Source organism: Petromyzon marinus, chromosome 3, assembly GCF_048934315.1.
Source record: "Petromyzon marinus isolate PM22_M1 ecotype Great Lakes invasive population chromosome 3, UKy_Petmar_22M1.pri1.0, whole genome shotgun sequence".
Classification (NCBI taxonomy): Eukaryota; Metazoa; Chordata; class Hyperoartia; order Petromyzontiformes; family Petromyzontidae; genus Petromyzon; species Petromyzon marinus.
The window spans coordinates 1,833,923-1,861,701 of record NC_133669.1 but is presented as its reverse complement, the minus strand read 5'-3'; the positions used below and the strand labels follow the sequence as shown (position 1 = coordinate 1,861,701).

At 56.4% G+C, this 27,779-nt stretch overlaps 1 protein-coding gene across 6 annotated transcripts in view; it reads left to right on the top strand.

Annotated features, from left to right (window-relative positions):
* Nucleotides 1–27,779, top strand: part of MSRA (methionine sulfoxide reductase A) — a 108,499-nt gene that overhangs the window by 69,462 nt on the left and 11,258 nt on the right. For 5 of the 6 annotated variants that reach the window (XM_076072294.1, XM_076072308.1, XM_076072303.1 and 2 more), the window contains exons 4-5: nucleotides 11,525–11,629; nucleotides 22,806–22,912. In XM_076072294.1, the coding sequence (XP_075928409.1) occupies nucleotides 11,525–11,629; nucleotides 22,806–22,912 (212 nt within the window). The remainder of the gene's footprint in view (nucleotides 1–11,524; nucleotides 11,630–22,805; nucleotides 22,913–27,779) is intronic. The other variant, XM_076072297.1, reaches the window with a different exon arrangement.

Sequence of the window (27,779 nt, the reverse complement as noted above, 5' to 3'; positions counted from 1 at the left end):
TCTTAAACTCTCGCATCAAAGCGGCGGTCTCCTCTCTCCGTCATCCGTGGCGTGAGCCACCGAACGTGTCCCTGGCAAAGGCGCTGAGTGCGAGATCACCCCATTACGCGTGATTGCACACAACGTGTGTCATGTGCTGTTGTGATGGATTGCGTGCCAAGGTCAAAACACTGTGAGGTGAGGGTGCAGCCCTGCAATTGCTTGCTCATGCCACCGCTGGCGCAAGCGCCTCCAGTCGAGGGGAGCTCTCGTTAGCCCCCTCTGGAGAAAATAAAACATTTTAACGGCGCGACGTTTTGTTCCGGGAGCCGATGATGCCTTCTCTAGAAATTCCAGCAACATTTTTTCGTGTTAAAGAGTGAATTCGGAGCCTGTTTTGACTTGTCTGGGTCTCATCGGCAGTGTGCCGGTGCGTTTCACAAACTCCGCTTGCGTGCCAGGCGTTGTTGGTAATGGCTCTCCACAAACACCGTGGGGGCTAATTTGGTGCAGCGCAGCGTCGTGGTACAAAATCGTGGTACCCCTGCACTGCTGAGATGGGCTTGTGGGTAATAAAATATTAAAATAATAGGCAAACAAGAGTGTCTTTTGCTCCGTAAAAAAATAAACACAGGCAACATTATTTATGATGTCAGCCTGTGGGCCCCCGCGCACGTTGCTCCCCTGTAGTGATTGTCCGTTGACACGCGGTCTGCTCGCAGCTGCTGGGTTTAAATCAGTCATTCAAACATTCCCAAGAAATACTTTGTTGAATTCGCTCGGTGAATATTTCACATTTCCTTTGTCGTGAGGCTTGGTGAGTTTCTGCGTGCGTGTGCGCGTGGCCTACGTTGGGGCAGTGATTTCAGGATGATTTTGGTTGGCCAGGTGGGAACTCGAAGAGACCAGGGTCCAATCTCACGTGGATGAGTAATCCACTATCACTAAAACGACAGAAAACAAACTAAACAAATAAAGTACAGCAATGAGGCAAATAGAAATTCTCATGTGACTACCGGACAAATGTAAAATATCGCACAAGCACAAAACGGTGTTAAATAACAAATTCCCTGTAGCGCAATCCAGCTCATGCAGATCATTTTTACACTGATCATAGCACAATTACAAATGAAGTTACATAAACATTAAACAGATATAGGGTGACTGTTGTACTAATATGAAGACGAACAAGGATATACATCAAATGCAGTGGCACAGTGGTTTAGTACACTGCTCTATGAAGCCGGCGACCTGGGTTCGATGCCCGGCCATGGCTCACATTAGTAAGTGATATCCGAACTAGTCCTGGGCTTGCCCTTTGGAACAATTGAGCCGCTCTGCTGCCTGACCGCACTGGCCGGGGAAGCGGTGGTGCGCGGGGAACCGTCCGTCAGCAATCCTCCCGTCGTGAACCCCCGGTCACACATCTCGCTAAGTCCCCACTCCCCCACCTCCATGGCGATGGGGGGGGGGGGGGGGGCGCTTAGCGTCGATCCTGACATCGCTCGCAAATCAAGTAACGAGCTCCGTGCACCGCCCGGCGATCACGGAGGCTTTTCCTCAGAGGTTCACCGCATCGCGTACCGAATAAGAGACGGTTACGTAAGGTTTATCGCACAATTGAATTATATAAGATCGATCTGCACGTGGTTGGACCGCTCAAGTCGATGCTGTACCTGGGCGGGATGATGCATCTTGCATTCCTTTGGGCGTGGAGCGATTTGTCGATTCAAATACATTTTCATACTCTTGAAGCATTGCATCGAATCGTGTGGTGCGTTTTGATGATGAGCAAGCAATGTCAGGTTTGTGCTGATGGTGCGAACGAGATGGATGATTTCCGAGGCAGCCCCATGCAAACGAGACCAAGAGCCGAATGGCTCACAGGGTAAATCCTAATAAATGAAACTGAAAACTGAAACAAGCAACAGCAGCAACAGTTTCAGCAGATCCAGCATCTCCAGACGACTGCGTCGCTAAGGTTGTCCCCCTTACAGCAGTGAGGAAAAAAAAACGCCCAAAAATGAGATTTTCCTCAATTGTGATTTTCGATCCCAAATAGTGACGGTCGCATCATCGCGTGATGGAGCCTCCGTACTGGAACATACGTGATGGAACATACGTGATGGAACATACGTGATGGGACATACGTGATGGAGCCTCCGTACTGGAACATACGTGATGGAACATACGTGATGGAACATACGTGATGGAACATACGTGCTTTGTCCTCTGAAACAGGACCTCCATGATGGAGTTTCTGCAATAGAACTCCATGATGGAGCCTCTGTAATAGAACCTCCATGCTGGAGCCCCTGCAATAGAACCTCCATGCTGGAGCCTCTGCAATAGGACCTCCATGCTGGAGCCCCTGCAATGGAACCTCCATGCTGGAGCCTCTACAATAGAACCTCCATGCTGGAGCCTCTTCAATGGAACCTCCATGCTGGAGCCTCTGTAATAGGACCTCCATGCTGGAGCCTCTGCAATAGAACCTTCATGCTGGAGCCTCTGCGCTGGAGCCTCCACTCTGGAGCCCCTGCAATAGAACCTTCATGCTGGAGCCTCTGCGCTGGAGCCTCCACTCTGGAGCCCCTGCAATAGAACCTCCATGCTGGAGCCTCTGCAATAGAACCTCCATGCTGGAGCCTCTGCAATAGGACCTCCATGCTGGAGCCCCTGCAATGGAACCTCCATGCTGGAGCCTCTACAATAGAACCTCCATGCTGGAGCCTCTTCAATGGAATCTCCATGCTGGAGCCTCTGTAATAGGACCTCCATGCTGGAGCCTCTGCAATAGAACCTTCATGCTGGAGCCTCTGCGCTGGAGCCTCCACTCTGGAGCCCCTGCAATAGAACCTCCATGCTGGTGCCTCTGCAATAGAACCTCCATGCTGGAGCCTCTGCAATGGAACCTCCATGCTGGAGCCTCTGTAATAGAACCTCCATGCTGGAGCCTCTGCAATAGAACCTCCATGATGGAGCCTCTGTAATAGAACCTCCATGCTGGAGCCCCTGCAATAGGACCTCCATGCTGGAGCCTCTACAATAGAACCTCCATGCTGGAGCCTCTGCAATAGGACCTCCATGCTGGAGCCTCTGTAATAGAACCTCCATGCTGGAGCCTCTACAATAGGACCTCCATGCTGGAGCCTCTGCGCTGGAGCCTCTGCGCTGGAGCCTCTGCGCTGGAGCCTCTGCGCTGGAGCCTCCACTCTGGAGCCCTCTGTGCTGGGGATGCGCCGTGATGACCGGGGAATCCGGTCTGGGCCGGTTCTTTTGTTTAGGATTCACTTCGCAGCCACATCGCAAGATCTTCGCGATGTCAACATTTCACGATGTCAACATTTCTCCTGAGGCTTAAGGGAGTCGAAGTAACAAAAGAAAACCGCCACGAATATTTTTGTCAAATTTATTTATTTATTTATTTGGACAGGTTTTTTTTTTATTCCTTTGCCAAGAGGTGTTGATTATTCCCCACTGTAACATCTTGCAAGGAGCCTGATCTTTCTAAATGCGGAGAGGAGTTGCGTCTGTGGGTGTCACGGGGCGGGGGGGGGGGGCGACTGGGGGGTGTGTGCGTGCGCGTGCAGCGAGCGGCGTGACACCGCGTGGGGGTCGGCCGCCACAGCAGCCGGGGCGCACGGCACCGGCAGAGGCCCCCGGCCGTAGCCGCGGCGGCGGACGCCGCCGGCGGTCGAGCGTGGCGATGGAGCGGCGGCCGGCGGGATTGGAGAGCGTCCGAGAGAAACGTCGTCCACCGGGGAGATGGAGCGATGCAAATGGGCTCGTGTGCGTTCTGGGGCAGGTGCTCGGGGGATTTGTGGCTCGGCGGGATTGTCAGCGGTGGCTTTGGGAGGCGTTCGTCCAGCGGTGGATTCGCCGCGGCTGACGGCGACGACGACGACGACGATTGCCACAGAGCCGTCCCTCCTCCGTGTGCCATTGACCCACGTGGTCACTGTGGCCGCGTGCCGGCGTGGCCCACGTCGCTCTTCCGTCGTGGCCCACGTCGCTCTTCCATCGTGGCCCACGTCGCTCTTCCGTCGTGGCCCACGTCGCTCTTCCATCGTGGCGTTGGTGTCAACGGCCGCTCTCGGACTTGCGCGCGGCAGCTGTCGTACCGAAACCCTAAGGCGTCGCGCTACCTCAATAATCAGATCGTCCGCGTAGCAACGATAAACCGAGATCGATCCGCGCAAACTAAATGCGACGTTATTAGGTTTGGTCGAGTGCCGTGAATAAAACCTGTTAAGGAGCAGACACGGCGCAAGCGATGAAGGACAACGGAACGGGCGGGATGGGGGGGGGCGGGGGCTTCTCGGCCCCAATCTTGACCCCCGATTCCCGGCGACGATGCCGCCTGCACCGCAGCCCAATCCTCCCCCCCCCCCCCCGCCACCGACCCCCACCCCTACGTGCTCGCAGCCCTCCTAGCCCCCCCCTCCAGCACCCCCCACCCACCCACCCACCGGCCCCCGCCCGCCGCTCCCACCTGCCGCCTCTCGCTCCGAGTTTTCCTTGCGTCGTCGCCTTGTTCAGTAAACTGCGCACCACTTAACACCGCCCTCCGCCGCGCGCCCATTACTCGCCGACAAAGCGGCGGCGGCGGCGGCCACGCAAGCGGCTGAACGCATCGCGCACCGTGCGCGGTTTCCACGGCAACCTGCCCCCCCCCCCCCGTCGCCCTCGTCCCCTTTTCTCTCACCCCCCCCCCCTCCACCTTCAAAAAAATATCTCCTTGTTTTCATATCCCCCTCCCTTACTCGCTCTTCTCTCTCCCTTGTTTTAAATCTTACTTCTCTCTCGCTCTCTTCTCTCCCTTATCTCTCCCCCTCTTCTCTCTTCTCCTCGTCTTTCCCTTCCTTATTTCGCTTCTCTCCCTTATTTATCTCTCACTTATCTCTACCCACTCCTGTACCTTGCTTCTCTCCCTTATCTCTCTCCCTCTCCTCTCTCTGTTCTTGGCATGCAAATCATTCACACCTCGAAGCAAGTGATTCAATGCAATGCCACCATCCAGGATTTACATGAAGGAAACAATACAAACGGGATGGTAAATCCCGTTTGTGTATATACGTGAATATATTCCCCGTTCCCTCCACAAGCGTAAACACGACACCGTCACAAGACTCGCGCGTGATTTGCATGAACGTCTAATGAGCTATTGTATCACCGATGATATCAACTGTTATGCACCGATGGCGCATTCTCATGCAGGCATCCCGAGCATAAGCGCCGACTGCCGTAGATGTATCGCCGCAGCAATGATCCGCGTCTGCCATCTCCTCTCGGCGTCGCGTCTTCTCCCCGTGTGATCTACCCTCCTTGAAGTCTCCATCGTCCATTTTATACAGCACGTGCCTGTGTGGGGATACAATATGCATGGGTAGGTGTAGGTGCTCGTGTATGCGAGTGATTGTGCAGTCGCATGGGCACACATTTGTGTTCCCGTGCGCAGGCTGTATCTCGAAGGCACGCACAAAGAGAAAGATCCCCCGTGTAGCCTTTAACAGACTGGTGGGGCAAGTGCTGTTTGCGAAGTAGCACTTGTCAAGGCGGAATGGCTGGCCAGCGCCACGCCCGGACAAAGACTCGCATTTAGCACGAACATGCACCACACACACACACGCAGCACGCATCACACACACACGCACACACACGCATTCACGCACAATGAACATGCATTAAATACACACACGCGCACATAACAACATGCACACACGCGCACGCAACGACTGACATCTCATACAAAAATGAACGATGCAGCACAGACACACGCAACCGCCCGCCGCCGCTCTCTCGCGTTATGTATTCGGACAAAGCCTCTGCGACTTACACAAATCTGCGCATTATTCTGGCAACAGCAAACGCTGTGGCCGATTGCCGCAGAAGGCAATGGGAGTGCGTTGCACCGTCTTGGACGAGAGGTGGTGCAGTACTGTATAGAGCGCGTCGCGGGAACGAGGGTCAGAGCCAGAGCTGTCCCCAGCTCTACCCCTGGCGGTGGTGGTTGTGGTGGTGGTGGTGGTTGTGGTGGTGGTTGTGGTTGTTGTGCCTCTCGTCCGTCTTCGGGCAAGATTTTTCAACAAAGACTAGGATCGCGCATGTCCTTCAGACGTGACCGTCCGTCCCTGCAGCCAGCGAGCCAGCAAAGCGCTTGTATAATGTGCTCCATGATGGGGCATTTGCGTGGGATACACGGCCGGGGTGCGTGGTGGGGTGCGTGGTGGGGTGCGTGGTGGGGTGCGTGGTGGGGTGTGTGGTGGGGCGCGTGGTGGGGTGCGTGGTGGGGTGCGTGGTGGGGTGCGTGGTGGGGTGCGTGGGGTTGGGGGTGTGACGTCAGCACGGCGCAACGCACGAACACGGCTCGGTGCCGTGGGATGCGGGTGACGTCATCGCACGACCTTCAGTCAGGAATCCAGCCAGCAAAACTTCCCCCCCACACCTAACATCGCGCGATCTTTAGAATCCTTCAGCGCACACGTGCTGTTGTGTTTGGCCGCGCCGGAGTGCAGTGGAGTGCAGTGGGCGATATTTAATGGGCGAGGCCGATGGGCTGGGAGCCGCCGCTAGCCGTGTGCACAAGCCGCCTGGTTTATATTTATCCCTCAAAAAATGTCACATTTGCCATTTGCTGTCATAACACGGAGCCCCTTCTGATGAAGGTCACTCAATGAGACAGACGTCGCCCCTCCCTCCCGACCATCGCCGCTCGTCGCGAATCATACAAATGAGGCTGCTTTGCGGTTCAAAAGGTCCGTTTGTCTTTCAGTAATGCAGTAAATACAGCTTCCATTTGCTCTCACCTCGCCCCCCCACCACCGCCAAACCACCGCCGCCGCCACCCACCCCCCCCATTCCCATCCTTTCATCTCAAATATTAATAAAAACTCGCAGCTACAGTGCGCGGCTTGCAGGCGAGTGAGCGAGCGAGCGAGCGCTTTGTTTGCTGCGGCGCTGTTAGCGAGGGGAGCTGTCCGCGGTGGGCGGGGTGCTGAAACGCACGCGTGCCTGCACGGCCCGGGGGTGCTGCCCGCCGAGGCTTTTGAGCCACGCTGCGAGTGGAATTGGTTTTGGCTGAAGGACAAATGTTGGGCTTCTTTTGGAGGCGTAATGAATTTAAGATACGCTAACGCTGCTACCTGAGCGATCGAGTGCGCGCGCGCGCGTGCGAGCACCCGCGTGTGTCTGTCTGTGTGTCTCTGTCTTTGTGCACCTAGCCTGGCAGAAGCGCCGTGGTGACGTCATCGCCACCTCGTGGCGAACGGTGGTTGCGCAATTCGCTACCAACCTTGCAACTGGAGTTTTATTGGCGGCTAACGGCAGTGGCGAGTGATATTTGAACCGGTCCAGGGCCACCCCCAGGTCAAATCGGCTTTAAAACTAGTACTTGGCGCGATTTGTAAACATCACTACTGGGGAGACAAAGGCGTCTGGGCATGCTGTTGAACACACCACTTAATTGGTGCTCGCTTGTAGCATCACTTACCCCAATGGTCTTATTAAAGGCAATACGGGGACGTGGTTCGTGTGTTTGTGTATGGATGTCCCCTTAGGTGATATCGCTAGCATTGCGAGCGAGTCTTGCGAGTGAGTGTCACCGTGGGTGTGCGTTTAGCCTGCTCGGGAGCCGCGTGCCAACGACTGTCGGAGCGTGATCGTGGTGGCAGCAGTGCGCCTGTGTGTGTGTGTGTGCGCGTACACGTATGCGAGCGAGTGTGCGTGCGAAAGGCAGACGTACATTTTGTTTTTTAACCGTGTAAATATTCGAATAAAACCCGCCGGTAATGCACAATGGCATCCTCGGAACAAACGCTGGTGCGGCAAGCGTCGTGTAAAACCCGCCCTGCTGCGTGTGTAAGGCCGGCGCTGTGTGGAGGGAAGCTGCCGTGCCCACTGAGGGTTACGCCCAAAGATACCGACGACTGCGGTGCGTTGTAACCATTAAGACACCCGCTTCACAATGGACGCTCGGAATGAGCAGGCCGGGCGTCGCCCTCCAAATTGGCCGAATTCTAAAAGGAATGAACGCGGCCCCTGACTCGATTGGGGTCACACACAGGGGTCACCCGCGAGTCACCTTGGGTGCCACACAGGGACCGCTGCCAATGGGGGTGCCCTTTGAGTGTGTGAGGCGACACGTGATGTAATGCGCTTTGAGTTCATGAGCATTACTAGAGTTGACTTGTCTTCATTCCCATTCAGATCATGTATTTGGGGCTCGTGTGTGTGTGTATGTGTTCCATGTATGTCTGTATGGGTGTGTCTGTGATTGCGGCTAGCGGTGGTGTCGTGATTAGCGGGCTGCACTATGAACCCAGCGGGCTGCACTATGAACCCAGCGATCCGATTTTGATTCCTGCTTACGACCAATAACAGTGGCGAATATCTGTGCCTGTCCTGGACCTCCCCTAGGTCGACTCAGCCTTAAATGAGTACCTCGTGCAGTGTGTCAGCATCAGCACTGGGGAGACAAAGGTGGCTGGGCGTGGTTTTATGCCACCCACCTCCTCGTGGGCCGTACTGGCCTTCATAGGTGCGACTCGCTAACACGCTTGCCACAACAGCCTGTTAAAGACTGTGTGGGGATTTTTGTCTTTGTGTGTGACGGAGTGCGTCACACATTGTGCTCAATTGCGTCTCTTTGTCTTTCATGTATGCGCGGGTGGATGTGTCCGAGTGGGTGTGTGCGCGCGGGCATGTTTGGGTGTGCGCATGTGCGAGGGTGCGTATGTGTGCGTGTATTTGTGAGCGCCTTTGTCTGTGCGTGCGTGTGGGTGGATGTGCGCGACGGTGGGTGTACAGTGCGTGTGTAGGTGTGCCCGTCTTTGTCTCTAAGTGGGTGTCTACGTGCTTGCGCTGGCCTCCCTTGTCACTGCTGCAGAGAAGCAGAATCTTGCCGCGTTGGTGTGTGCGTCTGTGCGCGCAATTGTGCGCGTGTGCATGTGCCCGCGTGCATGTGCGCGCATGCGCGTGTGTGTGCGCGTGCACGTGTGTGTGTGCGTGCGTGTGTATGTGTGTGTTTGCTTGCGTGTGTGTGTGTGGCCCCTGCTGAACGCCGCTGATGAATTCCGCGCACGTGCGCGCACGCTCGAACGCCGACACAGGCGCGGCGCTCGTTCACGCCGCGACGTCTGGCCGAGCGAACACGACGCACCTGCGCTTGACCTCCACACGCACACGCGCATGCACGCACAAAGATAAAGATCCCCCATATAGCCTTAATAGACGATTGGGGCAAGTGCTGTTAGAGAGCACCTATGAAGGCCGGCACGGCACGAGTAGGTTGGTGGCCAGAACCACGCCCGACCACCTTTGTCTCCCCAGTGGCGATCTCTACACATGGCACAATGTACTCATTTGTGGCCGAGTCGATCTAGGAGAGGCCCAGGACTGGTTTCAGATAATCGTCACTGGTGTTGGCCGGGAATCGAACTCGAGTCGCACGGTTTGTTTCACAGTGTGTTAACCGCTGCGCCACCGCTCCCTACAAATGTCCTTATAGCCTGTAACAGATATATACACAGACACACACACACGCACACACAAATACATACGTGCAAACGAGCACACACACACAGACATGTACATATACACACAGACACACACTCGGATCTACATGTTCACCCACACATACACCCACCGACAGGCACACACACACTAACTGCAATACACCACGAAGACACAAAGAGAAGGCACACTAATACACCACCCTGGCGTTGTTGCATCTTGCTCATGAGGATTCACTGACGCTCCAACCAAACACGCAAGAGTTAAACCGCAATGCTGGGTCACGGCGTTTGCTTCTGTGGATCGGTGGATCACAGTTACCCATAGCATCAGCTGTGGCTGCAAGCACTGAAAAGGCAATGACTTGTGTTTGACAAAAGCGCAGCACCGTTGAAGTGATGTTGGTCTACGGTGCGTCGTGCCCTCGGTAAATCGAATTTGATAATTGCTGCCAGATAATCGAGGCTGCTCGCTGCTCGGTGATGTCTCCGTGCATGGATTGTGCACGCGGGGATGAGGCCGTGAGAGTTATCTCCACGGCCAGGCCACTGCTTCCGTGTTCCACATGTGGAGTCCGCAGGCAGCTCGGTCCATAAACGTAACGCACGTTTGAGTGCATCGAGCTGATGTGGTCTTGAGGTTGTGCCGCGTGTTGTTGTCGTTGTTCGGCACGACGTCTGACGGCTGGAGCAGCTCGCATTCTCCCTCAATTGTCGGACACCGCTGCCGTTGCCGTCACTGTTGCCTTGCTGCAACATCGGCCGGCCCACATGGAACGCCAGCAGCTGCCGGCTATGCCAAATTCACCGAGGGGAAGCAAAGAGCTGCCCGTGTCCAATTCCTGAAAAAGCTGCCAGTCTGGGGAGCGGAATGTCGGACGTCGTGACGAGCAACGCGCGGTGCAACTCAAAAGCGGCGGCACGTTTGAACGTTTCTGTAAATTTCGCACAAGGGTTTTCCCGCGTTGTTGTGGTAATGTAGAATGGGCACCGCCTGCTCAGCGGCAGTCAGTCGAGACGAGGGCCCTCTCCACGGCGAGAGATGCATTGCACCGCACGGTGCTTGCAAGGAGCACGGAACGCATTTGCATTCGTCGGCAGACGCGACGCGATCAGAGCGGCATGCCCGGCGAGGGCGATGCGCCGTGCACCGCTCGCCCGCCTGCCCTCCCGCCCCTCCGACTTCTGCCCCCGCCCCCTCCCCCGCCGGCGCATGGAAGCGTCGAGCGATCAATCGCGCCACCTCTCTGGGTTCACCGCTCCCGTGCGCAGCTGCACGTTTATGCGTCGTTGCGAGCGCGGCTGCGCGGCGCGTGCACCCGAGCGTGCGTGCGTTCGTGCGTCGGGCCGTCTGTGCGCCCTGTGCCGTTGCGTTGAGGATGGAGATGTGTCGCCTCGCGCCTCCTCCGCGTCGTCCCCACGCCGCCTACGCTAATTGAAACGTCGCTCGCAAATGGCGTCCCGTGCGTCCCGGGAGGAGAGGGACCGCTGGGACGGCCAACGGGTTCTCATTTGCGTTGGCGACGAGACCTTGTCGCGAGCGATTGCGAGGCTCGGCGAGCCGCGTACCCCAGTGCACGCTCAGTCGCTCGTCCGCGTGCTCGCTGATCGCGCGTCAAAACGAAGGCCCATCGTTCACCGAGTCCCCACCCAATGACTGGCGAGCCCAACTATTGCACGTTCAGTTCACGCGCTCCCAACGACGACCGCGTGCTCGCTGGACGCGCCGCCCAGTGCCCAGTGCACGTGCCCCATCAGTGCCGCGAACGGTGTGCGTGTGTTGCGCAATCCCTTTGCAAAGCGTACGGTGATTATTTTCGTAAATTGAAATGAGCATTTTCTTCTTCCCAGGCCCTTTAATGTGCCGTATTAAACATCGGCCGGTGTCACACGTCGCCTACGTGTGACGCAAGTGAAGACATTGTTGCAGTTTAAGTTGTTGCTGTTGTGGCTGTTGTTGCTGTTGTTGCTGTTGCTGCTGCTGTTGCTCTAAAGCAATGCTGCCCTCCTCCCTGTTGTTATCGCCCGGGCAGGGCTGACGGGGCACACGGAGGTGGTGCGCGTGGTGTTCAACCCCAACGACACCTCCTTCGAGTCGCTGCTTAAAGTCTTCTGGGAGAGTCACAATCCGACTCAAGGTGCGTGCGTGCATGTGTGAGTGCGTACGTGCGCATGTGCGTGTATTTGGAGCGCAGCAGTGTAGCGGACACGAACCTGCCGACCCAAGTTCGACTCCTGCTCACGGCCAACAGCAGTGACGATTATTTGAACCGTTCACGGGCCTTGACCTAGGTTGACTCGGACCCAAATGAGAACCTGGTGCGGTGTGTAAACATCGCCACTGGGGAGACAAAGGCGGCCGGGCGTGGTGCTGGTCACCCACCCCCTCGTGTACCCGTTAAGGCTACACGGGGTCTCTTTGTGTTTGTATTCCAGTCCACGCGAAGCATGGCGTTTTCTCATCCGCTGTCATGCCCTCTATTCTCTTTGCTTGTGAACTGTGGACTCCCGCACAATAATTCCTGTCCTACCCATAAACAGTCAGGCTGGCCTGCCTGCAATCCACCACGGGTTATATCAATCGATTTTAATAGTTCAGCCAACGCACCCTTGCCTGGCCGCCGAGACTGCGTCGGATGGATCATCAACTAAGTTCGATTATCATTACGCTGCCGATACAAGCATCGAATTGTGATGGGTGAGAATCAATTGTGTCCCGTCTTGTGCCTTCTATGCTAAAGCTACATTTGGGTCGATTGAGCGAACAAAGCTTGCGCTATGAAGCCGGCGACAAAACCGAGACGAAAAACGATCTCTTTTTGCATCGAATCGTGACCTCTGAATCGCGGGGTCACTGGGGGGAGAGCGAGGGGGCGAGAGCCGTCTCGACCCCTGGGACGCGTTCGCCTGGCGGTTTGAACTTGCTTGTTGAATCTCGTTAAGCTCCGCCGCCGAGTGAAGCGGCGCAGGGGATTTCGGGGGGGGGGGAGGGGGGGGCGTTGCGTGCGGGAGAGGTTGTCTTGACGAGAAGTTGCCTCGTTGGTTGCGGGGTAGCAACCGGGGGAGAGAGAGAGAGTGAGAGGCAAGTACAATGAGCTGGAAGATGCTGCGGCACACGCGCCTACATCGTTTGAACGTCGGTGTTGCCGTCGACCAAATCCTGAATTAACTCGATGAATATTGGTTCCCGTCGCAGAGGAAATAAATCGCCGCACGACTAAGCGGACGGTCCGTCCCCTTCACGTATCCGCCTCTGCGCGCAAAAAAATAAAAGCATTTCTTCAACAACCCATCAGCTGCACGGCCTTCTGGGAGCACGTCACTTCAGCAACAAGCAAACTCTTGACCGGCTTCGACACGCGGCGTCTCATCAGCAGAGTCGAGCATAAATTAACGTTGCCTCGGTCGTCGCCGATCCTCGGCAATTGGAGCGGTTTGCTCGTCGCGATAAAATTCGTGGTTTGTTAGAGGAGAGGCATCCACGTTAACCATTGGCGCTTCCTCCTGGTGGGGAAACGAAAGAAACACGAGTGTCACGTGACGGCCTCTGTCAAGAATCGGCCGGGGCAGCATGAATACGTACGTTTGTTACATGCCAACCAGCTCTCCTTTACCTGCCACGTTACCGTTAATATGTCCTGTGAATATAAAGTCTTTCATTGCCATTACCCTAAACGCTGGCGTGCAGTGTGTTCGAGTGAAATGCATTTGCGTATTTATAAGGCGGCGAAATGATGCGTTTGTGCCAGCGCTGTTGGTTTAGTAAAAAATAAAATAATTCTCAATGTGTTCACTTCGAGTATGAGAGGCGAAGGCAGTTTGAGAGGCGAAGGCTGCCATCGTTCCACTGGAATTCTAAAAACGCCGCACCAGCGGCGTTTCGGCCCACAGGTCCTGTGGGTGCCCCTTTCCTCTTGGCAGTGGTGTGCGGCAGGCTCAGGACACTTGGCATCGTGCGGGTGCTTGTCATCATGCCAGGCCGCCCGCGCAGAGCCGTCGCCTTCCCTTCATTAGCATGAATTAGCATGCGTCGCTGATGACTGCTAATTGATGTGAATTGCTTCCGAAGTGGCGGTCAAGTGACGTTCTCTCTGTCCTCGGCGCTTCTCGCTCGTCCGGACCTCGCTGGAACTCGCCGCTGAGCGTCACGGTGCGAGCGGGCGACGTCGACGCAGCTTATCCGAGTAAACGGGAAACGAGCCCCGTCTGTCCCGTTCGTGATTTCAGCAGAAAGTCGCTTTTTGCCTTCGACGCCGAGGACTCGCTTTCACGAAGAGCATCCCGAAACCCGGATTCGAACCCAGGCTCCTCGGCGGCGCCGGCTCGGCATCCGTGACACGGTGTCGCCCTCCCGCCCGTCGCCACCCCCCACCCCCCGATCCACGGGTGGAGGCCTTCCAGAATATCGTGCAGCGGTGGCGGCGGCATTGGATGTTTTGGCTGCGCAACAAATCCTCCGGTTCAGCATTTCTCAAACCGTGGGTCGCGACTCCCCCCAACCCCCCCCAACCCCCCCACCCCCGAGTCGCCCAACCTCCTTCGCGGTGCCTGACGAAGGAGCCGAGAGGCTCGGGCCCGGTCCTGTGCGCGTGCCTCCGCTGCGCCCCCAATTTCCCCGCGACCGCCCTGCTCCCTCTCTCTCTCTCTCTCTGTCTCTCTCTGTCTCTCTCTGTCTCTCTCTCTCTGTCTCTGTCTCTCTCTGTCTCTCTCTCTCTGTCTCTGTCTCTCTCTGTCTCTGTCTCTCTCTCTCTGTCTCTGCTCGTCGTGCGCAGCAATCTTTATTTCCCTCTCGTCGTTGAAAGCCTCTCGCTAGCTGAACGTCCGTACCTGAAAGCATTCTTCTACATTGTGGAATTAAGTGAATTGGTGTCCACCCCCCCCCCCCCCAAAGTCAATGAGCATTGAGTCATCTGAGCCCCTTCAATGAGCAATTGCTGCTGGTAGCGCGTTGTGGGATTGGACGAACCACGCTGCGCTCTGAACCTGGCTGCCCGAGTTCAGTTCCCAGCCGCGGCGAACATCGGTGATATGTGAACCCCGCCACGAACACGGGAACCCGAGTTTGATTTACGCATCATGACCAAAACCGGTGACGATTATCTCAATCAGCCCTGGGGCCTTCCCTGGGTAGACTCGGTCTCAAATGAGTACCTGGTGCGGTGCGTGCAAACACCGTGGCTAGGGAGACAAGGGCGGCCGGCCGTGTGCCGCTCCGGCCTTCATTGGTGCCTCTCGCGAACAGCACTTGCCCCGACAGGCTGCACGGGGGGATCTTTGTCTTTTTAACACGTAGGCTGTGTCTTTCCGTGCGCTCACCTCTCCGTGTGCCGCGCGTGCCCGCCCCCCTTGCCCCGTGCCGGAGATTAAATCAGGTGCCATTGACCGGCGTTGCCTTGGCCCGCCTCGCCTTGTGTTTTTGTAAACCTATGGATTTTTTATTTAGACGCCGCCACTGCTGGAATAACACAGCCGCCTGCCCGAAGGAGAACCGCTCCCCCAGCGAGACGGGCGCGCACCCGAGCGACGGGGAAGGATCTGCAGATATCTGTGAGCCTGATGGGCGCCGGCTTGGGGTTGTCACCCTCAGTGTCCCTGCTCTGGGCCAAATAATGACGCGTCACGCTTCTATAGGGGAAGCGGTCGCACGGCGGTTAGCGCGTCACCGCCCCCGCGAGCTCCGGCGGCTCCGCTCAATTCCCCGGGCCACGGCTAACGTCGGTGGCGAGGGTGGCATCCGACCCGGCCCTCACTGCCCGCACGCCCCACGGCGCGGCGACGTTCGGCCAAACGCCGGCCAAACGACGGCCAGTCACCGGCACGGTGCAGGGAAGCCTTCATCAGTCGGACATACTTGGAATGCCGGGCGGCAGCCAGGCGTTGCCAGGGTTGGGAGCCGCCCCAACGGAACTTGCGCGCACCCTGCCGCTGTGCCGCGGCGGTGGTGAGTGTGGCCGGCACGTGGCGTCTCTACGCTCCTACTGCACCTTCACCTCCCGATGGGCTCGGTTGGCTACGCATTAAGAAGTTCAACGTACATACATACGTGCGTCTCTCTGTACCTGCGTGTGTTTGTAAAGGGGAAGCGGCAGATGTAGCGGTTAGCGCGCTGAGCTATTAACCCAGCGACCCCAGTTCGATTTCTGCTCACGGTCAACACCGAGTGACGATTATCTAAACCGGTCCTGGGCCTCCCCTAGGTTGGCTGAGCCGCAGATGAGTACCTGGTGCGGTGTGTAAACATCGCGACTAAGGAGACAGGTGGCTGGACGTGAGGCACTCGCCGCCTCGTCTGCCTTGCTGACCTTCATAGGGGCTCGCTACTAGGTCTTGCCCCAATAGTCTGTTACGGCTATAAGAGGGATTTTTGTCTTTGCGCTTCGCGCAGCGCTTATTTGTCATTACCTGCCTTGTGAGCACGTGCCAGCCAGTTGGCAGCACACGCTTTGAATAAATTTGGGTCCCCAATTAAACTGTGAATTAACGGCAAAGCGCAATTCCAGAAGTACGCGAGTCGGCGGGCTATCGGGCCGCACTTAACCATCCGGGCAGCGTCAAGAGGATGTGGCTTCTTGCGCTCGTATTAATGTAAGGTCGCCATCAAGTTAATGGTGTCAGCGCCGCGTGTGTCGGCTTTGTCTCTTCCCGGCCCTCGGCGCCGTAAAACCATCCAGCCTGGTTATTTGCGACGCTGCTGCCAGTCATCTGACCCCGCGACCCCCGACCTCCGCTGTCACGTGCTCTGCCTTTTGATTAAATTGGCCTTGGCAGCCACACATCTTGGGCTGCCCGGGAACGCACGTGCGTCCGTCACGCACGCAGAGAATCTGTCACGCACGCGGACAAAGATCGCCCGTGCAACCCACGCAGGCCGTTGGGGCAAATGCTGTTTGCGAGCACCTAGGAAGGACGGCACGTCGCGCGCGATAGGATGGTGTGGCAAAAACGATGCCCGACCGCCTTTGTCTCCTCAGTGGTCATGTTAACACATCGCACCATTTGAGTTTGAGTCGACCTAGGGGAGGCCCAGGACTGGCTCAGATGTTTATCACTGATTCGCCTTGTTCGTAGCGCGGCTCGCCAAACCACTACACTGCCGCGCGCACAAATACACACGCAGAGACGCATGCAGAGACACACACGCACACACACGAGGTGTCAACCACAAAACCACGGGGTCCCCCAGCGAAGCCGCACCGCTCGCCGCGACGCTCCCACACCCTGGGCGGGAAGAACGCCGCCACCTCGACGTTCTTACCACGTGTTTAATCCTGCGCCGAACATCGGCGTTGCCGACGCCGCGTGGGCAAACCCCACGCGGTGCCCCGTTTTCTGACGGTTTTTGAAATGTCCCCGTTCCGGAGTGAGAATGCCGCAGTGCGGAGCCGAGCGAGGTGCGCGGGCAGGCGGGCGGGCGCCAGATTAAGACTGTCGCCGCGAGAGTTTGCGCGCGCTCGCACTCGCGACGCGCAGGTGTCTGCCGAGCGGCGAGCGTTGTAGGCGGGCGGCGGCTAAAGCCGGAGATGAGCGGGGACGCGAGCGAGGGGAAACGGCGGCGTCTCGTCGAGAGCCCCTCGCGTCGCCGCTCGGCGGCGGGCGGCGGGCGGCGCGGGAAGGACTTACCGGCGGCGGCCGTGGCAAACAACTGGGGCGTTGGTGTTTAATTGTGTGCGCCGTAAAAATCGAGTGGGTGCGATGGCACGAACGGCGTGGGCGCACGAACGGCGTGGGCGCGCGCTCGCTGGCACGCTGCTCGCCCACGTGGTGCGCAGCGTGGAGAGGCGCACAGGTGAGCGGTGGCGTGTGCTTGTATGTGCAGGTGTGCGGACGACCGCGATGTGTGCGTGTGTGTGAGCGACACAGCTGTGTGTGTGTGTCTGTGCGTCTGTGTGTGTGTGCGTGTGTGTGTGTGTACGTGTGTGTGTGTGTGCGCCAGCGTGCGTGATAGGTACGGGGAGTGGGGCGGCGCCGCCGTGGTTGACCCACTGCGCTACAAACCCCGAACGATCCGAGTTGGATTCCCGCTCGCGACCAATAGCAGTAGCGAATATTTGAAGCGGTCCTGAGCCTCGCCAAGGTCGACTCAGCCTAAAATGAGTACCTGGTGCGGTGTGTAAACATCAGCACCGGGGAGACAGACCGCCGGGCGTGGTGTTGGCTCGCCCCCACTTGTGCCGCGTTCGCTAACAGCACTTGCCCCAACAGTCTGTGCTTTGTCTTTGTGTGTATGTCTTGGAGACATTGGTGGTGTGGGTGTGTAAAGTGAATAAATGCGGTCGTGTGTGTGGACATGTATATAGGGGATAAGTGTGGGCCGTCTGCGTGCTGTGTGTGTGTTGGAGATTCGTTGGCCATGTGGTGTGTACGGAGGGAGCATGTGTGCTGTGGGTGAATGTCTGTGCGTCGAGCGGAGCGGTATTGTAGCGGTCCGAACCCGGCGACCCGTGTTCGATTCCCGCTCAAAACACCAGTGACGATTATCTGAACCGGTCCTGGGCCTTTCCTAGGTCGACTCGGCCTCTAATGAGTACCTGGTGCGGTATGTAAACATCACCACTGGGGAGACAAAGGCGACCGGGCGTGGTGCTGACCACCCACCCACTGGTGTGCCGTGCCTGCCTTCACAGTTGCTCGCTAACAGCACTTGCCCCAACAGTCTGTTAAGGCTATAGAGGGGAACTTTGTCTTTGTGCAGGAACCCAGTGTGAGGTATGTACAAGTGCAGGTGTGTGTGGACTTGCGTGTGTGTGTGTTATTAGTGTGCCTCATGTGTGTGTGTGTGTGTTTACACTGGGCAGACTGTGTGTGAGTCAGGAGGATCAGTGTGTGCTGTGTGTGTTTGTGTTCAGGGGACGGGTGTGCAACGTGTGTGTACTCGTGTGCGTGTCTACGGTGTGCAGGAGACAGTTGTGCCGTGAGCCACGTTGTGAGCGAACAAGTGGGCCACGCTGTGTGTGGCCGCGTTGCAAATTCAAAATGATCACGGGCTGCTGAGATTGCGCCTTGCGATTCCGCGTCATCAAAGATGGAACAAAGTTCATTGCGGGCGGGACAAACATAAAAAAAATAACCCAGGGTGAGTTTTAGACTGTGAACAAGTCTAGTTCGGGAGGTCGGAGAATTTTGACGGATTCTGAGCAACAGATGCAAATCTGCGGAGAAGTAAAAGTGATGGGGTGGATGTGTGATGGGGTGGATGTGTGACGGGGTGGATGTGTGACGGGGTGGATGTGTGATGGGGTGGATGTGTGACGGGGTGGATGTGTGATGGGGTGGATGTGTGATGGGGTGGATGTGTGATGGGGTGGATGTGTGACGGGGTGGATGTGTGACGGGGTGGATGTGTGATGGGGTGGATGTGTGACGGGGTGGATGTGTGACGGGGTGGATGTGTGACGGGGTGGATGTGTGATGGGGTGGATGTGTGATGGGGTGGATGTGTGATGGGGTGGATGTGTGATGGGGTGGATGTGTGATGGGGTGGATGTGTGATGGGGTGGATGTGTGATGGGGTGGATGTGTGATGGGGTGGATGTGTGATGGGGTGGATGTGTGATGGGGTGGATGTGTGATGGGGTGGATGTGTGATGGGGTGGATGTGTGATGGGGTGGATGTGTGACGGGGTGGATGTGTGACGGGGTGGATGTGTGACGGGGTGGATGTGTGACGGGGTGGATGTGTGATGGGGTGGATGTGTGACGGGGTGGATGTGTGACGGGGTGGATGTGTGACGGGGTGGATGTGTGACGGGGTGGATGTGTGACGGGGTGGATGTGTGACGGGGTGGATGTGTGACGGGGTGGATGTGTGACGGGGTGGATGTGTGACGGGGTGGATGTGTGACGGGGTGGATGTGTGACGGGGTGGATGTGTGACGGGGTGGATGTGTGACGGGGTGGATGTGTGACGGGGTGGATGTGTGATGGGGTGGATGTGTGATGGGGTGGATGTGTGATGGGGTGGATGTGTGATGGGGTGGATGTGTGATTGCTATAAATAATTAAAGCCCAGGGTGGAGACACAGCGGGTAGTGGTGGGTGGGGGGGAGAGAAGCTGTGCGCGAGGAAAGGGGAGAGACAGAGGGAGGAGGAGGATTAGAATGCCAAGTGAGAAGATGTAATTCAATGAAATCCGTGAAATATTTAAAAATAATAAAAATAGAAGCCACTAATTACATTAATAATAATGATACCTTAATTATTCCGATACCGATTACCTCTAGGAGACAATGGAGGAACTTGGTATGAAGGCTGAAAAAGGTTTGGGCTCAAAATAAACATGGGAAAAATAAAAGCTTGCGAATTCAAATATTTGTTGGCTAGACACGAGAAGAAAGGAAATGTTTGCCTCGGGAAATTATTGGAAGTTGATCGCGAGAAAAAAATTCGAATGGAGGCGAGTAATATCGGGATGGGAGAGCTTTTTTGAAAATTGGATCGCGAGAGTGAAAAGCAGCATTCCAAGTGCGCCTCACCAGGAGAGGGTGCAGTCGGTGCGTGCCGCCCGCCCTGCCCGCCCGCCCGCCCGCCCGCTCTGCCCGCCGCATTGCGCGTGGGGTCAGGGACACGAACACCGTCCAAACGGAGGCAGCGCCGCGGAGTGCGCAAAAGCAGCGTGGAGCGATTCGCGCTCGCGCTTTCACGGAGGTGCGGAGACAGAGGAGCGGCGCCGCGGATCGGAAGAGACGTCGTTTTGGCTGTTGAGGAAAGTTGGCTTGGGCAGGTCACGTGACCAGAAGCGATAATGGCCGATGGTCGAGACTGGTGGTGGCGGAGTGTGCCCGAGGGCCTCGACCGCTGCGGATTGATGCACGGGGAATGTCGATTACGTTGGCAACCCTTCGTCAAGCAGTGGCTAGATCATGGTTCGTGACGATGATGATGACGACCGTGCCCGTGTGCGTGTGCTGCGTGCCGTGTTTCTGTCGGGGTGATTGTGCCATGGTCCGTGCCGTGTTTTGTGCCACGGACCCGGCGACCCCAGTTCGACTCCTGCTCACGGCCAACACCGGTGACGATTATTTGAACTTGTCCTGGGCCTCCTCTCGGTCGACTCAGCCTCAAATGAGTACCCGGTGCGCTGTGTAAACATGACCACTAGGGAGATGAAGGCGTCCGGGCGTGGTGCTGGCCACCGACCCCCTCGTGTGCCGTGCCGGCCATCATAGGTGCTCGCTAACAGCACTTGCCCCAACAGTCTGTTAAGGCTATAGGGACGGGGAGGGGGGGGATATTTTGTCTTTTCCGTGTGTGAGAGTTGACGGGCACAGACCGGGCTTTGTGACGGTTTCACAATGGACGGGCGCGACCGTGGCAGATGTAATGGTGGCAGCCCGTGAAATGCGACTGTTAATTTTTATTTTATTTTGTCGCCAGCGCTGGCGCTTTGATAGCGCACAGCGTGTCCTTCATCCACGCCAGTCCCCAGAGAAGTGACCTTGAGCAGAGAATGCTTTCTTACGTGTAATATTAAGAATTTGTTTTTTGAAGGCACAGCGTATAATAATACGCCTCGAATAGCAACGCTGACAAATAATTGTAGTGCGCTAATCTTAATAACCTATTAGCTTTGACATTACTTCTCGCTGAATAAATATCATTGCATCAATGGCCAATTATAGAAATAATTAAAGGAAGGCTAAAAAAAATCGATAATTTAAGAAGTGTGATTAATAGACCGAATGTTGTGATGCATCGTTGCGAGGAGTATGTTAATTGATTTTCATGTTTGGAGGAAAATTTCCGGGCAGTGCGCGGTGCACGTCGTGTGAATAATGCGGCCTCTCCCGGCGATCCGCGGGCAGCGCACTGGCGGCCTCTCAGAATACCGTGCGGCGGCGGCGGTGGAAGTGTCGGTTGCGCAGAATAAAAAATCCTCTGGTCCAGCATTTCTCAAACCGTGGGTCGCGACCCTCCCACCCATCCCCCCCATCCGCCCCCCCGCCCCTTGCCAACCCGACACCCCAGGAGGTCACTTTGTCAATATCGGCAGAGGCACCGGCCGTCTTGTTTAATTGCCAGAATAAAATAACGTTTGAGTTCATCGATTGTGGGAATTTCTCGCGTTCAGTCGGAATTTCTCTCGAGTCTCAAGGCTACGCGCCTTGCAGTGCCGGCAGCTGCAGCGCTGCTGCTGCGGTGCACGGACTGACGTCCCCACGTATCCCCCGCTTGAGACGAGCGCATCGATTGAAACGTTTAAAATTACGAGGCCTACACTGAAGGAAGAGCCTCCGTGTTTGAATATCGTGTGCGTGTGTGTGTGTGTATATATTGTGCACCTGTAGATACTATACTTCGGGATGAATTTTGGATGTTAACGTTTTCGATTTTAGATTTTTTAGAGGACATTGTGGATTTTTTGTAGGGTACTTTTTCGGATAATCGACACTTGTGTGTTGATACACAGGCTGGCGGAAGTGAGTGAGCATCATCGCATTCGTGATGTCATCCGAAGCGAGAGCTTTCTTTGATCGTCCACAATGTCGTCTGAAGTCCTGGTTTTTTGGATCAATCCCACAACTGAGAGCACCACAACCCTGACACAGTAAAACTCCGGCTGGCTGAACCCCGGATAGAGCCGGATTCCGTACAAACGTATCAGTCCAGCTAGCCGGTGTTTCACTGTCTGTTACAAACATATGCAGGGTGCAGGCGTCATTCACGCTGTCGCGAGAGAACCAAGTGGGCCTCGCCGTGGAGACGAACTACCACCCACCATCGCTCGCTTGCCAGGAATTTGCCTGCGATGAAATCGGCTCGTGTGCCGGTGTCCGGGCGCATTGCATTACATCGCAGGGGTGGGCCACGAGAGATGGCGACGGCTTGCGGAAGCCTTCATCCAGCAGTGGATTGATCGCCGTTGGTGATGATGATGATGGTGGTGGTGGTGGTGGTTGCGCGCTCGCGGCTCGCGGTGCCATCTCGGCGGGCAGTTTGCGGCAGCCGCACCACGCGCCGCTCGCGCGGGACCTTGAGGTTTGTGCTCATTGTGTGAAATACCGCCGCTCTTTAAAACATGAATTCAATGAAGGAGGCAATTTATTGCGTTCCTAACCCTCCGCCGTGCGGTGGAGTGTCCTGCACACTCGGCGATCAAGAGAGCCCCCGTCCGCGGCGCGCTCTCGACGCACCGGCGCAGACCTCTGCCGCTCCGCATCTACGGTGTACGGAGATGACGGGGAGAATGTACAGCGTGATTGCCGGCGAGCGATCTGTACGACACGTCGCTGTGCCTCTCCGATACGAACTGTCGCGCATCTGTGCCGCCCCCTCCCCTCCGTCCCTGCCATCCCACTGACACCGACGCGCGTGCAGGCATGCGCCAGGGCAACGACGTTGGGACGCAGTACCGCTCGGCCATCTACACGCACTCGCAGGAACAACTGGCGGCCGCGGAGACCTCCAGGGACGCGTATCAGAAGGTACGGACGGACAACGCGCACGCAAAGACAAAGGTCCCCCGTTGCAGCCACACAGACTTGTTGGTGGTGTCCATTTGAGGCCGGCGTGCACGCGCACGCACACGCACGTACCCTGTTCACACGACCACTGGGGGAAGTGAGCCGGTCTGCTTCATGAGCTGTGCGAAAATCAGTTTTAGCGCATTTCAGTTGGTGCAAAATTTAAGGTGAAGTTAATTTGTTAGAGGTCGACGCCAAGAGGCCATCTCAACACGCACACTAACACGCTCACCCACACTAACACACGCTCACCCGCACTAACACACGCTCACCCGCACTAACACACGCTCACCCACACTAACACACGCTCACCCACACTAACACACGCTCACCCACACTAACACGCCCACCCACACTAAAACACGCTCACCCACACTAACACGCTCACCCACTAACACACGCTCACCCACACTAACACGCTCACCCACACTAACACACGCTCACCCACACTAACACACGCTCACCCACACTAACACACGCTCACCCACACTAACACGCCCACCCACACTAAGACACGCTCACCCACACTAACACGCTCACCCACTAACACACGCTCACCCACACTAACACGCTCACCCGCACTAACACACGCTCACCCACACTAACACGCCCACCCACTCTAAGACACGCTCACCCACACTAACACGCTCACCCACTAACACACGCTCACCCACACTAACACACGCTCACCCACACTAACACACGCTCACCCACACTAACACACGCTCACCCACTCTAACACACGCTCACCCACACTAACACACGCTCACCCACACTAACACACGCTCACCCACACTAACACACGCTCACCCACACTAACACACGCTCACCCACACTAACACGCTCACCCACACTAACACACGCTCACCCACACTAACACGCTCACCCACTAACACACGCTCACCCACACTAACAAACGCTCACCCACTAACACACGCTCACCCACACTAACACGCCCACCCACACTAACACGCTCACCCACACTAACACACGCTCACCCACACTAACACGCTCACCCACTAACACACGCTCACCCAGTAACACACGCTCACCCACACTAACACACGCTCACCCACACTAACACACGCTCACCCACACTAACACACGCTCACCCACACTAACACGCTCACCCACACTAACAAACGCTCACCCACTAACACACGCTCACCCACACTAACACGCTCACCCACACTAAGACACACTCACCCACACTAACACGCTCACCCACTAACACACGCTCACCCACACTAACACACGCTCACCCACACTAACACACGCTCACCCACACTAACACGCTCACCCACACTAACAAACGCTCACCCACTAACACACGCTCACCCACACTAACACGCTCACCCACACTAAGACACGCTCACCCACACTAACAAACGCTCACCCACACTAACACGCCCACCCACACTAAGACACACTCACCCACACTAACACGCTCACCCACTAACACACGCTCACCCACACTAACACACGCTCACCCACACTAACACACGCTCACCCACACTAACACACGCTCACCCACACTAACACACGCTCACCCACACTAACACACGCTCACCCACACTAACACACGCTCACCCACACTAACACACGCTCACCCACACTAACACACGCTCACCCACACTAACACACGCTCACCCACTAACACACGCTCACCCACACTAACACACGCTCACCCACACTAACACACGCTCACCCACACTAACACACGCTCACCCACACTAACACACGCTCACCCGCACTAACACACGCTCACCCGCACTAACACACGCTCACCCGCACTAACACACGCTCACCCGCACTAACACGCTCACCCACACTAACACACGCTCACCCACACTAACACACGCTCACCCACACTAACACACGCCCACCCACACTAACACACGCTCACCCACACTAACACACGCTCACCCACACTAACACACGCTCACCCACACCATCACACACTCACCCACAATAACACACGCGCACCCACACTAACACACGCTCACCCACACTAACACGCTCACCCACACTAACACACGCTCACCCACACTAACACACGCTCACCCACTAACACACGCTCATCCACACTAACACACGCTCACCCACTAACACGCTCACCCACACTAACACACGCCCACCCACACTAACACACGCTCACCCACACTAACACGCTCACCCACACTAACACGCGCTCACCCACACTAACACACGCTCACCCACACTAACACACGCTCACCCACTAACACACACTCACCCACACTAACACACGCTCACCCACACTAACACACGGTCACCCACACTAACACACGCTCACCCACACTAACACACGCTCACCCACACTAACACACGCTCACCCACACTAACACACGCTCACCCGCACTAACACGCTCACCCACACTAACACACGCTCACCCACACTAACACACGCTCACCCACACTAACACACGCCCACCCACACTAACACACGCCCACCCACACTAACACACGCTCACCCACACTAACACGCGCTCACCCACACTAACACACGCTCACCCACACTAACACACGCTCACCCACTAACACACGCTCACCCGCACTAACACACGCTCACCCACACTAACATGCTCACCCACACTAACACACGCTCACCCGCACTAACACACACTCACCCGCACTAACACACGCTCACCCGCACTAACACGCTCATCCACACTAACACACGCTCACCCACACTAACACCCGCCCACCCATACTAACATACGCTCACCCACACCAACACACGCTCACCCACAATAACACGCTCACCCACTAACACACGCTCACCCACACTAACACACGCTCACCCACACGAACACGATCACCCACACTAACACACGCCCACCCACACTAACACACGCTCACCCACACTAACACATGCTCACCCACACTAACACACGCTCACCCACACTAACACACGCTCACCCACACTAACACACGCTCACCCACACTAACACACGCTCACCCACACTAACACGCTCACCCACACTAACAAACGCTCACCCACTAACACACGCTCACCCACACTAACACGCTCACCCACACTAAGACACGCTCACCCACACTAACAAACGCTCACCCACACTAACACGCCCACCCACACTAAGACACACTCACCCACACGCTCACCCACACTAACACACGCTCACCCACTAACACACGCTCACCCACACTAACACACGCTCACCCACACTAACACGCTCACCCACACTAACACACGCTCACCCACACTAACACACGCTCACACACACTAACACACGCTCACCCACACTAACACACGGTCACCCACACTAACACACGCTCACCCACACTAACACACGCTCACCCACACTAACACACGCTCACCCACACTAACACACGCTCACCCACACTAACACACGCTCACCCACACTAACACACGCTCACCCACACTAACACACGCTCACCCACACTAACACACGCTCACCCACACTAACACATGCTCACCCACACTAACACACGCTCACCCACACTAACACACGCTCACCCACACTAACATGATCACACATCACAGCATTATCCAGCTACACCATGAACAGTAACATCGTGGCGGAAGGAACTGAGCATGTAAGAATTAGAAACGGCGTGGTTTTCAGGTGGAAATGATCAGAATTCACATTTATTTACCAGCAACACAAATGCAACCGCATTTTAGAGCGCTTTAGATGTCGCAAACACTCGCACGCACGCGTGTCCGCTCTCTCCCACGCTCGCTCACTCGCTCTCACACACACTTACGCTCTCTTTCACGCTTGCTCGCTCTCCCGCACGCACGCGTGTGCTCTCTCTCATACTCGCTCGCGCTCACAGACACACACTCACGCCGTCTCTCTCTTTCGCTCACTTGCTCTCCCGCACGCGTGTGCTCTCTCTCTCTCTCTCCCTCTCCCGCACGCGTGTGCTCTCTCTCCCTCTCCCGCACGCACGCTCGCTCGCTCGCTCACTTGCACGCCGCCTGTTTGTGGATTCAAATCCCCTGCCGGGAGTGCGAGTCAAGAGTCCGTGCATTAACAACCTGAAATAAATAAAATAAACCCCCCATCTCCCGGGACAGCCCCTCGGAAATTGGATGCAAATTGCCGCCGCGTTGCGCAGCGGACACCGCCGCACAAAATGGCAGCCGGCCGCCCCTATTAGCCGTCGGCGGCCATGACTGTGCTCGCGCCCGCTCCTCCGGAGATCGGGCGGCGCTAATCAAGCGGCGGTTGCCCGCGCGCGGTAAACGGGCGGCTCGCACGCAAACACCGCCGCCGCTAAGGTCGCGACGGTTTTCCGGTTCATCTCCTGGACAGGGCTTGTGGCGGACGAAATTTGTCGGTGGGAGCGGTTGCGAGTGTTTGCGACGAAGGCTGCATGCAGCAGGATTTGTCCGGTCGGTGCCTCGGGCTGCTGCCTCCCGCTCTCTCTCTCTCTCTCGCTCTCTGTCTCTCGCTCTCGCTCGCTCTTTCTCGCTCTCTCTCGCTCTCTCTCGCTTTCTCGCTCGCTCGCTCGCTGCATCTCGGCCATGGTGGGAGGCTGTGGGTATTTGTAGCCATCTTGAATTTTCACGGCCATTTTGTTGCCGTTTCATGAATTTTTATGACCGCGATGATTTTTTTTTCTCTTCGGTGTTTTTCGGTTTGGTTGTCACTCATTCTTGCCGTAGGTGTACGAGATTTACCGTCTCGGGGGGGTTCTCGCCCTATTGGAATAAAGGTTCTTAACGCCACCATTTTTGTTTGGGCAGCAACAAAAATATTTCTTGCAAAAAAGGGGCAACCGCTCTGTGCCGCTGAAAGAGTGGCTGATTGGACGC